Source organism: Maudiozyma barnettii (assembly GCF_903064755.1).
Source record: "Maudiozyma barnettii strain CLIB 1767 genome assembly, contig: KABA2_07, whole genome shotgun sequence".
In the NCBI taxonomy this organism is placed as follows: Eukaryota; Fungi; Ascomycota; class Saccharomycetes; order Saccharomycetales; family Saccharomycetaceae; genus Maudiozyma; species Maudiozyma barnettii.
This window is the reverse complement of record NW_024545244.1, coordinates 308,432-322,792: the sequence shown is the minus strand read 5'-3', so window position 1 is coordinate 322,792 and position 14,361 is coordinate 308,432. Positions and strand designations below refer to the sequence as shown.

Here is a 14,361-nt window from a genome sequence, read left to right as displayed (position 1 = left end):
TTATCTTCTGAATTATGATGGTCAGCAGGGTAAATATATCCCATTCCTCATCGATACCCCAAGCATTAAATTTCATGAAGCAGATGTAATTGAGTCTCAGTTGTTTGAAATGGTTTTGGCACATATGCAGCTCAGAAGGATATTCTTATTGGTATTCCCACTGATAATCAAACATGCTGAACTTAGGGAAATTTATCTTATCTAATATATCTTTAGGACCTTGATTTCTAGTGATGTTAGCTCTTTGTTACATTCTGAGAATATAGTTAATACAAAAATAATTGAGAAGATAAGGTCCACAAATCCTCGATCAAATGGCACATTGACTTCTAATATTTTCGAAGGAACAGCAGGAACGATTCAAAAATATCCGGATGTTATTGAGGGATATTCAGAAACTTATTACGATTTAGGGGAACAAGATTTAGAAAAAATTCCTCTTGATTTGAGTGATGAACAGTTTAAAAACCAGGTGTATTGGGAAATCGTTTAGTACAAATATCAACCTCGAACAGGGAATTCTACTTGAATGCCTTTTGAAGCAATCACTTGACAAGACTAAGGTATTAAATAAGGACAAAGACTCATATAAAAAATTAGGTTCATTATGATAGCTACTCACTCTTGGTTATTGCTATGTGTATTGCATATGTGACCCTATAAAATATATATTATAGCTCTTTTATTTATTCAATTTTATAGGTAAAAGATAAATTAAATGTGTGGCGCGCACTCTGTTACGTTTTCTCACTCATATATTGTTAAAACCCCGAATATTTACAAAAATACTGCTTCCAAAGTTTATTTTATGATGTAAACCTTGAATCAATGTTGAAAACTTCAACTGTAAGAGTTCAAATATTTCTCAGTAAACCATGGTTTTTCAATAAGCATGTTATTTGTCAAACTCCTGCATCTCTAGACCGAATGTTAAATACGCCAAACTTTAATAACTGGGAAAAGAATCCTATCAAAACTTTGCTTGTTATTTAAATATACATATGGATTAAATTACACTGGTCAGAGTTTTCACGCCCTTTCCTTGCTATCAAGGACAAAATCTTTAAGTTTTGGGATAGCCAATCTTCCTGTCACACCTCCACACTGTAACAATTGGTTAGAGTCTTTCTGTGTTGATTATTTTAATAGATATCGTGTTATGTGATATCTGTACTTAGGATTTATCATGTTATACGTATCTCATCTTGTACTATAAACAAAAAACAATTGATTTTATTAGAACTTTATTATATTAACTGGTAATCAATTCAACAGAACTAAAGGCCAGTGATGTATATACGTTGCTATTGTTGGTTTCTGTAATATTTAGGGAAATCTATACAAACTATTTGCACTGGATACTTTGCTCAATTTTTGCTTTATATTTAAGTGAAGTATATACTCAATTCCTAAACTAAATTTCATATGTTTGTTAATGACAGATAATGATATGGTGGTGCCCCAGGATGTATCAGATTATATACTCTATACATCTGATTCCACAGGTTTGATTTATTATACACCTAATCTATTTAATAGATGCATATACTATCAATCAAATGTTCATATATTAATATCCGATTTGCTAAGGACAATTGATTTTCAAAAGAGAAATTCATTGATGAGAAATCTTTATCCGTTATTTCAAAAAGAATTGACATTTATTCAGAATTATCCTATTCGATATTTTACAATACATGGTAAAGTAATATCTTTCCGAATGAGATTGATTCAAAATCAAGATTTTATAATATTTAAATTGGATGACAATTCAAATTATAAAATACATTCAATACAATTCAAATGTCCAATTTCCTTATTATCAGATTATTCAAATGAAGCATTATCAAAATTTGAACAGCATTGTTATTTAACATGTACAGTGGAAAAAGCATGGTATTTAACAAAGGATATGGTTGAATTTAACGTAATTAAAATTATCAATATTTATGATTTAAATATGTTTGAAACAACTAAATTTTGGACTAAATGTATACAGACTAGAAATATTTTGATGAAAATACCTTGGAATCCGCAAGAGCTACAGAGAAATGAACTTTATCTATTAAAAGACGGACAAAAGAAGACGCCAGAAGTTCATATCGAGATACCTAGACAAAATATTTCAACTAATTACAACGCTCCCATGGTAGAATCAAACTCTAATGAAGATTTTGCTAATGAAGAATCTATTGTAATAGTTAATGATGTTTCAGATAATTCTCTATCAATTGATGATGAAACTTTTGAATTAATTGATGATACAATTATACATTTGGAAAGAAAAATATATAATGAATTGATTGCAAGTCTATTAAAACAAGTATCATATGGTTCACAATTAAATGTTAACATTGAAACTTTCTTTCACAAAAATGATGTGCAATTATTATTAGAGAAATGTATGGAAAAGCATTGCATTAATTTAGTTGATGATGATGAAGGTCATGTTATTTTACCTTCTAAAAAAAGATATATGAATACATTTTTAACTAGGTTAACTAATGAAAGTTTGATTTCATGGCCTGAGGGGAGAATAAATATAATCAACATTGATTTGTTACAAAAATTATATAACTATTCATCACGAAGATTGAAAGCAATGATTACCATTAAATGTCTAACAATCACAATTGATATAAATTTTATTGTTCAAAAATTAGAATTAGAAAAATTTACCTCTGCTACTAATACAATTATAATGATCTTTAAGATTGCATTAACTCATATAGTTAATGATATAAATAGTCATATTAATGATTGGTGGATCGAAAAACGAACAGACATGTTCTGGTTAATACATTTGAAATATAATACCCAGTCACATGACTCATAAGTATTGATAATATTTTTATAATCTGGAATTAATAAATATTCATATTCTTTTTGATTCTTTCTGTTCCATCTATAGATTAATGCTTTGCACCGCCAACTGTATATGTCTAGGTGTTTTCCATAATTAAAAAATGACACCGCGTATTTTGCATTTTCCGATGAGATGAGGTGCAAGAAAATTTTCAAGAAAGTCAAAATGATACAAAGTAAAAGATTTCTACCGTAATAATTTCTATATTTTTGTATAAAATATAGTTGATTCATTACACAGACATTGTATATACTAGCAAAATTTACATTAACCATCACCTAAGAGATATTGAAGGAAGATGGAATTATTTAAGGTTGAAGGGTGGAATCTAAACACTGATAAAGTTGCCTTTAAGGACTCTAAAAAGAAAGAAGCTCAAAAAGAAAGAAACAGACAAGAAAAACTTGATAGAAAACAACGTAATAATAAGGCATCTAAGGAAACTAAAAATGAAGATAGCAAGCAGGAAGAAGTAGAAGAGGAAGAAGAGGATACCCAAGATTTAGAAGTTTCTGATGTAGAAGATGATGGAAAGAAAGTAAATGAATCTAAGAAGCCGAAAGCCAAACCCCAAAAGGTAATCAAACCTCAGACTAAACCAACATCCAAACAATTAACACCATTACAACAAAAGATGATGGCTAAATTATCAGGTTCGAGATTTAGATGGATTAATGAACAATTGTATACTATCTCTTCCGAGGAAGCGTTGGATTTGATCAAAGAACAGCCAGGACTATTCGACGAATATCATGAAGGTTTTAGATCTCAAGTTCAAAGTTGGCCTGAAAATCCAGTAGACACATTTGTTGATGAAATTAAATTCCGTTCTAAAAAAGTTATCAATGCACCAGGTGGTTTACCTGGTCTTTACCCTAATAAAGAAATTGTGATCGCAGATATGGGTTGCGGTGAAGCCCAGTTGGGATTAGATGTTACCCAGTTTTTCAATAAATTTAATAAAAGGGCTAAAGGTAGACGTAAGATTAGCTTCAAGATCAACAGTTTTGACCTGAAGCAAGTAAACAATAGAATTACAGTAGCAGATATTCGTCATGTCCCAATGAAAGATGAATCTGCAACGATTGTTATTTTTTGTCTAGCTCTAATGGGGACAAACTTCTTAGATTTTATTAAAGAGTCTTATAGAATTTTGGCACCAAGAGGGGAATTATGGATCTCAGAAATTAAATCCAGATTTGCCGATGGTAGAGGTGACGAATTTGTTGAAACACTTAAATTACTAGGTTTCTTCCATAAAAAAACTGATGATTCAAATAAAATGTTTACTAGATTTGAATTTTTCAAACCTCCAGAGGATATTATTCAAGAGAGAAGGGCTAAATTAGAAAGAAGAAATAAATTTATCGAAGTTGAAACAGAAAAGGAACAATTAGAAGTTAAGAGAAAGAAGGTAGCGGAAGGTAAATGGTTACTGAAGCCTTGTATATATAAGAGAAGATAATGTAGCATTTCTATTTAAATTATGAATAAATTGTATAATAAAAAAATCTTTCATTAGTAAACAAATCTGGAATTAGGAATAAACATTATCAATACAATACCATATGAATTTCATTTATTAAAACAATATATTTTATTAGTAGTAAATATTACACACTTGAGGAGCCAGTAGCCCTCTGAAAGAATGATTGAACATTGGCTAATCTGGATATATTCTCGAAACCACCAAAATTTGGAAGTTGGAACCATGTTTCGGCACCATCTTCTACGTCATGGCCAGGTTCCCATTTATCGCAACAACGAAAACCATATGTATTCCAACCTGTCAAACAAACCGCAACGGCGACTACAAGAAGGTAAAATAATTTCAGACGAAGAAGACATAATAGTCCAAATACGAGCCAGACAACAGGTGTCAAGTACATTGACCACCAAAATAACTTAGAATCAATTGGATTTATGACATGACCATCCGCAGGATATTGTTTGTATGACTCAAAGACAAAAGTTGTAGTTCTGGTTACAGTAGAGTCATACCACCAACGTAATTGGACCAATTTTCGCCCACTGATATTTTTTGTGAAATAGAAATCGAAAGCTAGCACCAGAATAATCACTATGAATTGGGCCGTAAATCCTGTAAACCAATCTCCTAGCAAATAAAACACTAATGGGAATGCCTTACCTGCAAGATGTAACGATAACGTTATTGGATGTGATGACTTTAGAATGGTATTGTAAAACCCCTTTATGTGTTCCATTTTTGAAGTATATACAGTTTGTTGGATAATGAAATAATTAAAAGTATTAAACAAAGATGTATTGTCGATAGTCTGTTTATGATAGTCTGTTGCTCCTTACAGTAGAGATTTCCTAATAAAAGTCGTTAATAATATATGTGTCAAAGCAAATAGTTTTTTGTATTTCTTTTAATATGGTATATTTTTTAGAATTTTTAAAATTTCAATCAAAATCACTTCTGAGTTGAAAGTTTCCGCGCCGCTAATAGTATATTTTATATTACGTTTTATATAAAGATCTGGTAACGATCACATAACTAGTAATAAGACCTGGAGCTATTTTAGAAATGGGTGAAGGATATTAAGTTAATATATTTATATAATTAGGTATTAGGTATTATTAGTCTACAATAGCATGAGAATACTATTGGACTTTTATGTATGTGTGGGTGGAGGTGTAAATGTAAATGCTAATCGTTGTTATTTGGTTACTACTTAGTCAAAAAACTGGGTGAACTGTTTCATATCCTGATGAACTGCCATTTCATGACTTTTGTAATAATTAAGTTCTTTCTTGACACTATCAAAAAAAGTTCTATCTCTTTGCATCAGCAAGGTCATTCTCTTTTTGAAACCTTTATCTTTTCTCTCGTATTCAGATAATGAATATGTGTTAGTTAAATAAACTTCATTTGTAAATCGAACGCCTATATTATTCTTTTCTACAGTTGACTTTTGACATGACCTCTTCAAGATTGATCTTTCGGTTTTGGAAGAAATTTGTTTAGAAGGTGTTTCGCCTATTAATACAATACCGAATTCATTTTGCAATCTTTTAATGATATTTGGTTGAGCATTGTAGAACTCAGATGCCGTCTTCTTTGATTCAAGGGTAGGACGTTTGGAAGATCTCGGTGGAGGTTGGTTAATATCATCGGATATGGAAAGGTTGATAAAATTACCTAATTTGGCAAAATCATTAACAAGACTATGATCAACAAAATTAGGGTCCTCACAAGAATTTTCGAATGAAGTATTTTCTAATCTAGGGGCCAAAACAGTTAACTTTTCAACTTTTTTGGATTTAGTAGTTGGTTTGGTTGTTTTTCCATTATTCATCTTTAGTAAAATACTATCGAATATTAAATCAGTATCCATTAAATTATCATCAATTTCATTTTCTATGTCAAGAGATAATGTTATATCTTCAATGATTGGCGATGATTTTTCCAAATCTGTTTCAATTTTTGGTGGATTCGACTTTGTTTCCATTTTTGTACTTTTATTAAGTTTTCTCTTCTTATGTTTTTCATTCGAAGAAGAATTACCACCAAATAATTTCTTAAAAAAGGAACCAAATTTCAATCCATTAGAAGAAGTTTTCTTCTTTCGTATTTCTGCATCTTTTACAACAGGTAAACTTTCTGAAGAGGATGTTTTAGGTCTCTTTGATGATTTTCTTAATTTTAACGGTTCAGTTTTTTCAGAAGGTTTAGATAAAGTTACATTACTGTTTGTCTTCGCTAAGGATAACGATACATTAGTTGTTAAATCGATTGATGGAGAAGATATTTTGTCGGACAAAACAATCGGTTTAACAATATTTTCTTGTAAGACTTCGATATCGGAATTTGTTGTTGGTAGTGTGTTATTACTTTGATTATCTTCTTTCATTGAATTATCACTATCACTACTTTTCTTTGAATTAACAGGAGATTGAGCCTTAATTTCCATTATATCTTTCATAACATTTGGCGAAGAGGATGATGATAGTGGTGCTATTGGTGTATCTTGTAAATTCAATGACCAAGTTGATAATTTTTTTTGTTTCATTATTGTTTGATTCTTATTAGTTGTTATTGTTAATGAATTTGATCTTGGATAATTAAATGTTGGAGCTGAATTTATTGAAGTTGATGATGAATTCCTATGAGTAATAAAATTAGAGTTTTCATCATTATAATTCATACTATAATGTTTTGATCTCTTTGGAGTAAAATTCTCACCATTGGGAAACATAAATGATTTTTGCATTTTTTGTCTTTGTACTTGATATGGAGTCAATTTTTTTTTAGTTGCATGATTTGTTGAAATACAAAAATCTTTATCGACAATAGTGTTGTTATTATGATGATGATGGTTAAAATTACTACCATTCATTGATTGTGTATGATAAATTTTCTTCATAGGATGAGTATTTTTATGCTGTATGTCGGCGGTTAAATTGAAAAGATCAGAAGTCGAATTTGACCTAGCAATATGATTTTGCCCGAAGGACGAACCACCAATATAAGGTGAATTACCATCTTGCATCATTATAAAGTTGAAGGGAAGGACAGATCTATTTTGAAATGGAAGTAATATCTTTATAAATATATATTATTTTTTGCAATACTGTTATAGATGGAGCAGTAATATAGTTTAGTAATGAAAAAAACGAATGAAGAAATGTTTTAGATGGTGAGTATTAATTAATATATCATATGACAGGAATAATAAATATGTTTGTCAGACAATTGGCAAATTGTGAGTAGACAGCAAATATTGTATTTTTTTATTTCTAGTAGGATATGGAAACGAATAGGATCGAAAAGAGATTTGATCCTAAATCAATTGTATTGTATTGTATTGTATTGTATTGTTGCTAGATCAAACAAAGGAACGGAGTATTATAAAGTGTGTGTTTCCCACTTTAATCAAGATCCTTCTGTAAATATATAAATATGTATATATATATATATATATATATTTATAATATTTATAATATTTATGAAATTGCTGAAACATTCATCAAACATTATTTACAAGGAGTTGTAAGAGAAGGAAGTAGGTAAGAGAGAATAAGTGGGATGTACCTAGAAAGACCGGTTGTGTCGAGCTATTTTTAAACTGAAAAATATTATTAAAAAAAAACGGTGAAAAAAAATTTGTATATGGGATATCAAAAAGAGACAGCAGTTCGGATTATAAACGAACTTATTTAAACCTGGATCAAGATTTTCCCAAAGCAAGCAAGATGATGATGTTGTTGTTGTAAGTCTGTATGTAACCTTTCTTGTTTTATAGCAGGAAAACCGGTAGGAGAAAGAGAATTTGCAGTTGAAAATATTCTGTTCGGCGTAATTCTAGCTGTCTTTCTTAGAGAAAAACCCTTTCCGGACTAAAATGACATTTAGCAATAGGCTGTTTCTGTCTGTCTGGTTAAATTTGTTCAGTTTGCTGTAGTTGCTCTGGAAATGCTTTGCGTTTGGCTTCAAAGGGCTGCTAATTAACTAACTGCAGAACAAATCTGCGGTGTAGCGAATTCGATATAATTTCCGCATTAGGAATTGTAAGTAAGAAAACGGAAACTCTCGCTCTCTTCAGTTGCTCTGCGCGTGATGGGGAGTTTTTGAATGGAAAACATTTTTATCTTTTTTGCGGCTCAGAAAACCAGGTGGGTCATTTTTCAGTGACAGTGTGTTGTGCATTGTTTTCTCTGTCGCATGATAGCAAAATAAATAATTAGCTACGAATTCAACTGGGTTTTTGTTATTTTGTACGTGCACTTCTCTGTATAATATGTCTAAATACGAACCAATACGTAGCTAAAGACACACCAAAACTATTTTTATGCATAATTTATGCATAAAAATAGAATCACTCAATAGAGAATCCAATAATTCTGAACGGCATATCTCTCATTATGGCAATATTCGTTTCATACTGCCATTATGGTAATAGAAGGCATGTGACAGAAAGGAAGATGAAAAAGGTATTATTTGCAATATTTGGTAATTAACAAGCTGTTTCTACTGTTTTATTCATGCTCACTTTTTTTAATTCGGCAGACTTCGCAATTCAAATATTATCATATACTTATAGTACCAGGCTAGTTCGATCTAGTCATTAAGATTATATCTAATATTACTACTCTTCAATATCTTGTGCATATATATGATGATGGTACGTAAGGAACCTGTTAAACTGGATTTCTTAACTCTTGTATTTGGTTCTATTTGGAAAATAAATAAAAAGACTAGTATAAATTGTCATAGAGTGAAAAATCATGTGACAGATCACGATTTCTTGCATATATTTGAACATTAAAATTGGATTGTTATTATTATTATAAACTATAAAATGCTAAAGATAAATATATAGTAAAAGACTAATAATAATATTGGGAATATACATATTTGAAATGTATATTCCATTTTTTATTTGTTGGTTTGAAAAGAGAAAAGAAAAATACACATATACTTTAATATATTTTCTTTCACAGTAAAAATACAGAATTTGTTTCTTTGAATGAGTTGGGGGTAGAAGAAGCAAATGGGAATAATATTAAAAATAAGTAATGTACTGAAGTTTGTATCATTTCTTATTTCCATTTACTTCTCCTCTGCAAAAATTTTGATCATGTTATCAAAATTATACAATGACATATCTAATTGGAATGTGAATCAACTTGATAACATAACCAATGATACCAACAGCAACAAAACCAATACCAACAGCTCTGATGATCTTCATGTATTCCTTCAAATCTGGTTTCTTACACTTGCTTAGGAATTGGTTACCTTCTCTAACAAATTCTAATGGGGCATCCATGGCCTTCTCCATTTGGTTGTTTTCAGTCTTTTCCCCTGCCATCTTTATCTTGTTTATGTTGTTTGATTGTTTTATATAATTTGCTACAGTAATTAGAAAAAGTAATAAATAACAAATAATTGAGTATTTTATACAATCTTCATTAAGTAATCTTATATATATATAAGAAAAAGATATGGTAAAGGTTGACAAACACGAAAAAGATTAGAATTGTCAATGTTTCACCGTGTCCATAACTTTTGCTAAGCTGTTCGTTCTCTTTCTTGATCTTTTTTTTGGGCGGTCGCTATGTGTTCATGTAATGTTAACGTGTCAATTCCAAACGCGCGGTCGTGTCTAGTGATAGGGTTTTTTACATTAGGCAGCGTGGAAGTTAAGCTTAACTAATAATGTAAAGCCTATTAGCTAGAGTTTATAGATAGCAAAAGAAGCAATATACATTGTCTAGGTCTCAAAGTTAATTGAATCATAGATATATATGTTTATAGATAGTAGATAAAGTGATGTTAATATTTACAGTTAGTATGTATGAACGCCGGTTAGCGTAACTTTTCACTTGCGCTTTTGTTTAGGTTAACATGAGTATGCTGGCTTTAAATTCGTCATTACAATTCTACTCGTTGGTAATCAACATATAGAAAATTCCCGATTAATACTAAATAATGCACTTTTATATTTTGTTTGTTTGTTTGTTGCTACGGTTATATTATACACAGCTTATGTAACTTAGTCATGCTACTGCTTTAGAAACCTTTCCATTCTTCTTCTTCAGGTTCATCTTCAGCATTGACAGCGTTTGCATCTACTACTTCTTCCTCTTCCTTATCGCTATCATTTTGTTCTTTATTTCTTGAAGCATCTATTCCCTTAGCGCCCCATTGGGTTAGACGTTCGTCGGAGAGAAGATCTTCTTTGATCTTATTTCTTAGACCTTTACTGTTCATTATATCCTTTTGTAAATCAATGAATATATCAACGAATGATTGTAATGGAGTCTCCTTCAATAACTCTGCGATCTTGTCTTCATCAGTAATTTCGTCTTCGACATCAAATTCATCATCTCTATTGGATGCCAATCTTTCATACTCATCTAAGAAAATATCTATAATATGGAAGGGAATACCATTGTATATCTTACTTGACCCACTCAATGGAGAATGCTTTAACACTTTATCGATATACATTTCTACTAATGTCTCATTCCAATTTCTAGTTTGTAAATATTTCAACTGGTTGAACATTACACGTCTCACTAATAATAGGTACTTGTCCAATCTATATCTATCAATATTGAACCACTCTAAACACATCACTTTCCAAAAGGCTCTACAGAACTTCATAAAGGCTTTGTCTGATAGAAGGATCTCAGAAGAATCATTGTCACTATCCTTAGCATATAGCATGAATAACTCACCTAGTTGACGAGCCAATTTCTGTTGAGGTCTTGGACGATCACTAAACCACATAGTGTAATATAAAGCCTTCCATAGTTTTTCATATTGGATTTGTTTAGCTTTCATAAACTTCTCAGATGTTAGCACTTTTTGTAAAGCTTCAAGAGCCTTCTCTCTCACAACTCTGTTGTTAGAAGATAGTTGTTTTATAAAGGGACTGTTTTCCATTATCGATTGATCAGGGTTATTTCAGGGGCTTCTCCTCTCGCTTAACTAGAAGTAATGTTTTGGGAAATTAATTTATTATTGACTCTTAACTGTATCCATTTCATATATGATTGAAGGTCATCGAGTTAAAGTCGGAAGTAATTTATTTTTTTTTATTTTCAGCTCATCGCTTACTGAGCTGATTTGAAAAATTTTATATACTCATGATAGTGACCGTATTTAATGATTTCTGTTTTTCATATTAGAAAACTCGTATTCATTAAAATAACTATTTATACATACTTCGTAATTGATCTCTTGAATTTTTATTTTGTTTTTTACCCTTATTCTTCTTTGCTTCTCCTTTTATAAAATTTGGTTTATTTGGTGTGGTATTTGTTTCATTCATTATTTGAGATTTCTCATTTTTCATCATCTGTTCATATTTCGTTGGATTAGCAATAAGAACATGCTCAATTTTCTTAACATTTTTCACTTCATCTCTAATTCCTTCCTTTCTAGCATTACTTCTTGCCATTTGATTCAACTCATCAAATTCAAGACCTTCTCCGGTTAAATGTCTACGGAACATCTTTGATTTTTCATCAATAGAACCTAAGTTATCATTCTTATATAATCTTGATTTCGGATCATAATTGGTAGTCTCGGAATTCAGATCATTCAAATATGCAGCCTTATCTTCTCGTATACGGATTGCTGTACTTCCTTTCTCTTTATTTTGATCTTCTTTGGTACTTTTATAGTTTCCTAATTGTAATTTGGCAAGTTCAACCTCTTCGTCCGTATCATATTCCTCATTTGTATCTCTTTGATTATTAATATTTCCTTGACGACTTTTATTTTGTTCCCATTTGGCTAATGTGTCATTATATTCTTTACCAGAATAACCAAACCACCGATCCTTACGAGCATCCCAATCCATCTCCTTATCATTCATAACATTCCCATTTGTTGGGATATAGTTAGGTATACTCTTAGTTTGCTGAACTTTTCTAGGCCTCTCCATACAGTCCTTCTTTGTATGGTCAAAGCTTCCGCAATTAGTGCATGTTGGTTTACCCTTCTTTCTCTCATTACTCATTACCTTATTATTAGGCATAAAAGTATCATGAATACCCAACCCGTATTTAGCTTCATTATTATTCTCAATATCTAATAAGTTTCCTTCCTTTTGGGATTGTCTATGATGAGAAAGATAGTCATCTGATTTATCTGTGTCATTATACCATGGTTTATTCTTTATATAACGAGGTAGATGTTCATTTTCCTTTTTTGCATTTTTATCATTAGTTTTGACCATTATTCTTGTATACACTAGTTCAATAATCAGAAAAGGTAAAGATCTCTTATGGGTACTTCCTTCTGTTGTCTTTGCTTATAAACTTGCTATATAATTTAAGATGGTTGAGTGTTGTTTTAATCACAGTTCAAAAAAAAAATTAAAACGTCATCGCCGTAAGATAAAATTTAGTCGCCTTCGAATGGTGTTTTTTTAACAAAACATGAAAAATGTTTAGGATCGAAATCAATATAATTTTTACTATACAACTATGTTATTCGATAACCTGAAAAGTAAAATTTCTCAGTAATATTCCACGTTAAAACATATTCTGCTAAATTTGTTTTTAATTACATACAAATGCTCGTTACAAGAAACAACAAAAAAGAAATCCAGGGTTTACTGGAATATCATATCACAAGGTCTCATAACTATTGATTAATCGGAAGAAAATTGAATATTCTTCATTTGATTAAGGAGAAATTTAACACAATGTTAATTGTTCTAGTTTTTTTGCAAAAATGTTAGTAGCGTTACCAGTTACCATTGTTTTTTTGTTTACTTTCATTGTAGCAACTGACAGAATCAATATATTCTAGAGGCAGTACGGCTGTAACTGTAGACGACCCACAAATATAATATAAGAAACCAGCTGACATTACACCCCAGATTTATTTTAATGTACTGCAAGAATATGGGTCCACTTATTTTTTGTTGTTTATATTACTATTATTATTATTATTAACAGTGATAGTGTGACTTGAAAAATTATTGTTTTATTTATTGTTTTACTTTTTGTTTAATACTTTTTCAATATCCTGCGCTAATTCTTATGATAATATAATTGCTACATTAAAAAAGTTAAATAAAGAGAGTCTGACAAAACAGAAAACAATGAAACTTCGCAATATTTCAAGAATTCATCATTGTAGTCACTCCATGATACTCTCCGATTATCCACCATAATTATAAAAACTATCCCCCTATATAGATGTACCTTGTTTTGTTATGCAAATCAGAACGTTGTCGTACGTACTTTATTACTTGAATAAATGAAAAATTTACTCTTTTGAACAATCATGTCATTTCAAACAATAATTAAGAACTACAAAAGTATATCTTCTTATCGGCACAGTTTCAATAGCCTAGTTATATGCCCTCCTCCAATATCTAACGAGGTTAATGTAAAGTATTTTTGACCTCTTTGTTCAACTTATTACAGCATTGCTAAACAAATTTTAATTGTGCCACTGTTATTATTACTCTAACTATGATTATTACTGTAACGTCTGCTTCTATTCGTTCCTTCGCTAAATAAACCGATTCATACTTCACTTTTCGCAAAATTTAACTCTGTCAGGTCAAAAAAAAATAAAAATGGAGCGCCCATAGTAAATTCTCCGTGTTTTTTCCCTTCTCTCTTTTATTATGATTGCTGCACTTTGTTTTTAGTTCCACCATTTTGGACTAATTAGAAAATATATAAATGATTAACTGATTAATTAATTAATTATATAATGGTTCCTCGATCTGTTGAAAATGGGTTTAATAGAGGATAAGCTCGTATGATATGGTCTAGGAGTAACCTGTACATATTTACATTTTAACATATTATTATATATAGATCAATTCCATATATTATTTTTCTTTCTTTCTTTCAAACTAACTGGCTTAGTTTTCCTTTTTTTTAACTTTAGAGTTATTTGATATACTACCTTAAGTTAAATCAAAATAACAAAGCCAAAAGCATATTTTCTATATTACCAAAAAAACAAAGTAATATATACTTTTTTGTTT

At 30.4% G+C, this 14,361-nt stretch overlaps 7 protein-coding genes across 7 annotated transcripts; 2 read left to right on the top strand and 5 right to left on the bottom strand.

Moving 5' to 3' along the window:
- Positions 1-1,435: 1,435 nt before the first annotated feature.
- On the top strand, positions 1,436-2,836 carry STN1 (Stn1p; the record flags this gene model as incomplete). Its single annotated transcript, XM_041551644.1, has 1 exon — positions 1,436-2,836. One exon carries the CDS (start codon positions 1,436-1,438, stop codon positions 2,834-2,836), a length of 1,401 nt encoding a protein of 466 aa, XP_041407578.1.
- Positions 2,837-3,164: 328 nt separating this feature from the next.
- RRP8 (25S rRNA (adenine645-N1)-methyltransferase) lies at positions 3,165-4,331 on the top strand (the record flags this gene model as incomplete). The annotated part of the gene is made up of 1 exon (XM_041551643.1): positions 3,165-4,331. The coding sequence occupies one exon, from the start codon at positions 3,165-3,167 to the stop codon at positions 4,329-4,331; it is 1,167 nt and encodes a 388-aa protein (XP_041407577.1).
- A 148-nt stretch (positions 4,332-4,479) lies between these two features.
- TVP23 (Tvp23p) lies at positions 4,480-5,091 on the bottom strand (the record flags this gene model as incomplete). The annotated part of the gene is made up of 1 exon (XM_041551642.1): positions 4,480-5,091. One exon carries the CDS (start codon positions 5,089-5,091, stop codon positions 4,480-4,482), a length of 612 nt encoding a protein of 203 aa, XP_041407576.1.
- A 474-nt stretch (positions 5,092-5,565) lies between these two features.
- AFR1 (Afr1p) lies at positions 5,566-7,383 on the bottom strand (the record flags this gene model as incomplete). Its single annotated transcript, XM_041551641.1, has 1 exon — positions 5,566-7,383. The coding sequence occupies one exon, from the start codon at positions 7,381-7,383 to the stop codon at positions 5,566-5,568; it is 1,818 nt and encodes a 605-aa protein (XP_041407575.1).
- Positions 7,384-9,483: 2,100 nt separating this feature from the next.
- On the bottom strand, positions 9,484-9,705 carry SSS1 (translocon subunit SSS1; the record flags this gene model as incomplete). The annotated part of the gene is made up of 1 exon (XM_041551640.1): positions 9,484-9,705. The coding sequence occupies one exon, from the start codon at positions 9,703-9,705 to the stop codon at positions 9,484-9,486; it is 222 nt and encodes a 73-aa protein (XP_041407574.1).
- Positions 9,706-10,406: 701 nt separating this feature from the next.
- Positions 10,407-11,285, bottom strand: RRP1 (Rrp1p; the record flags this gene model as incomplete). The annotated part of the gene is made up of 1 exon (XM_041551639.1): positions 10,407-11,285. One exon carries the CDS (start codon positions 11,283-11,285, stop codon positions 10,407-10,409), a length of 879 nt encoding a protein of 292 aa, XP_041407573.1.
- A 268-nt stretch (positions 11,286-11,553) lies between these two features.
- SLU7 (mRNA splicing protein SLU7) lies at positions 11,554-12,585 on the bottom strand (the record flags this gene model as incomplete). The annotated part of the gene is made up of 1 exon (XM_041551638.1): positions 11,554-12,585. The coding sequence occupies one exon, from the start codon at positions 12,583-12,585 to the stop codon at positions 11,554-11,556; it is 1,032 nt and encodes a 343-aa protein (XP_041407572.1).
- Positions 12,586-14,361: the final 1,776 nt, after the last annotated feature.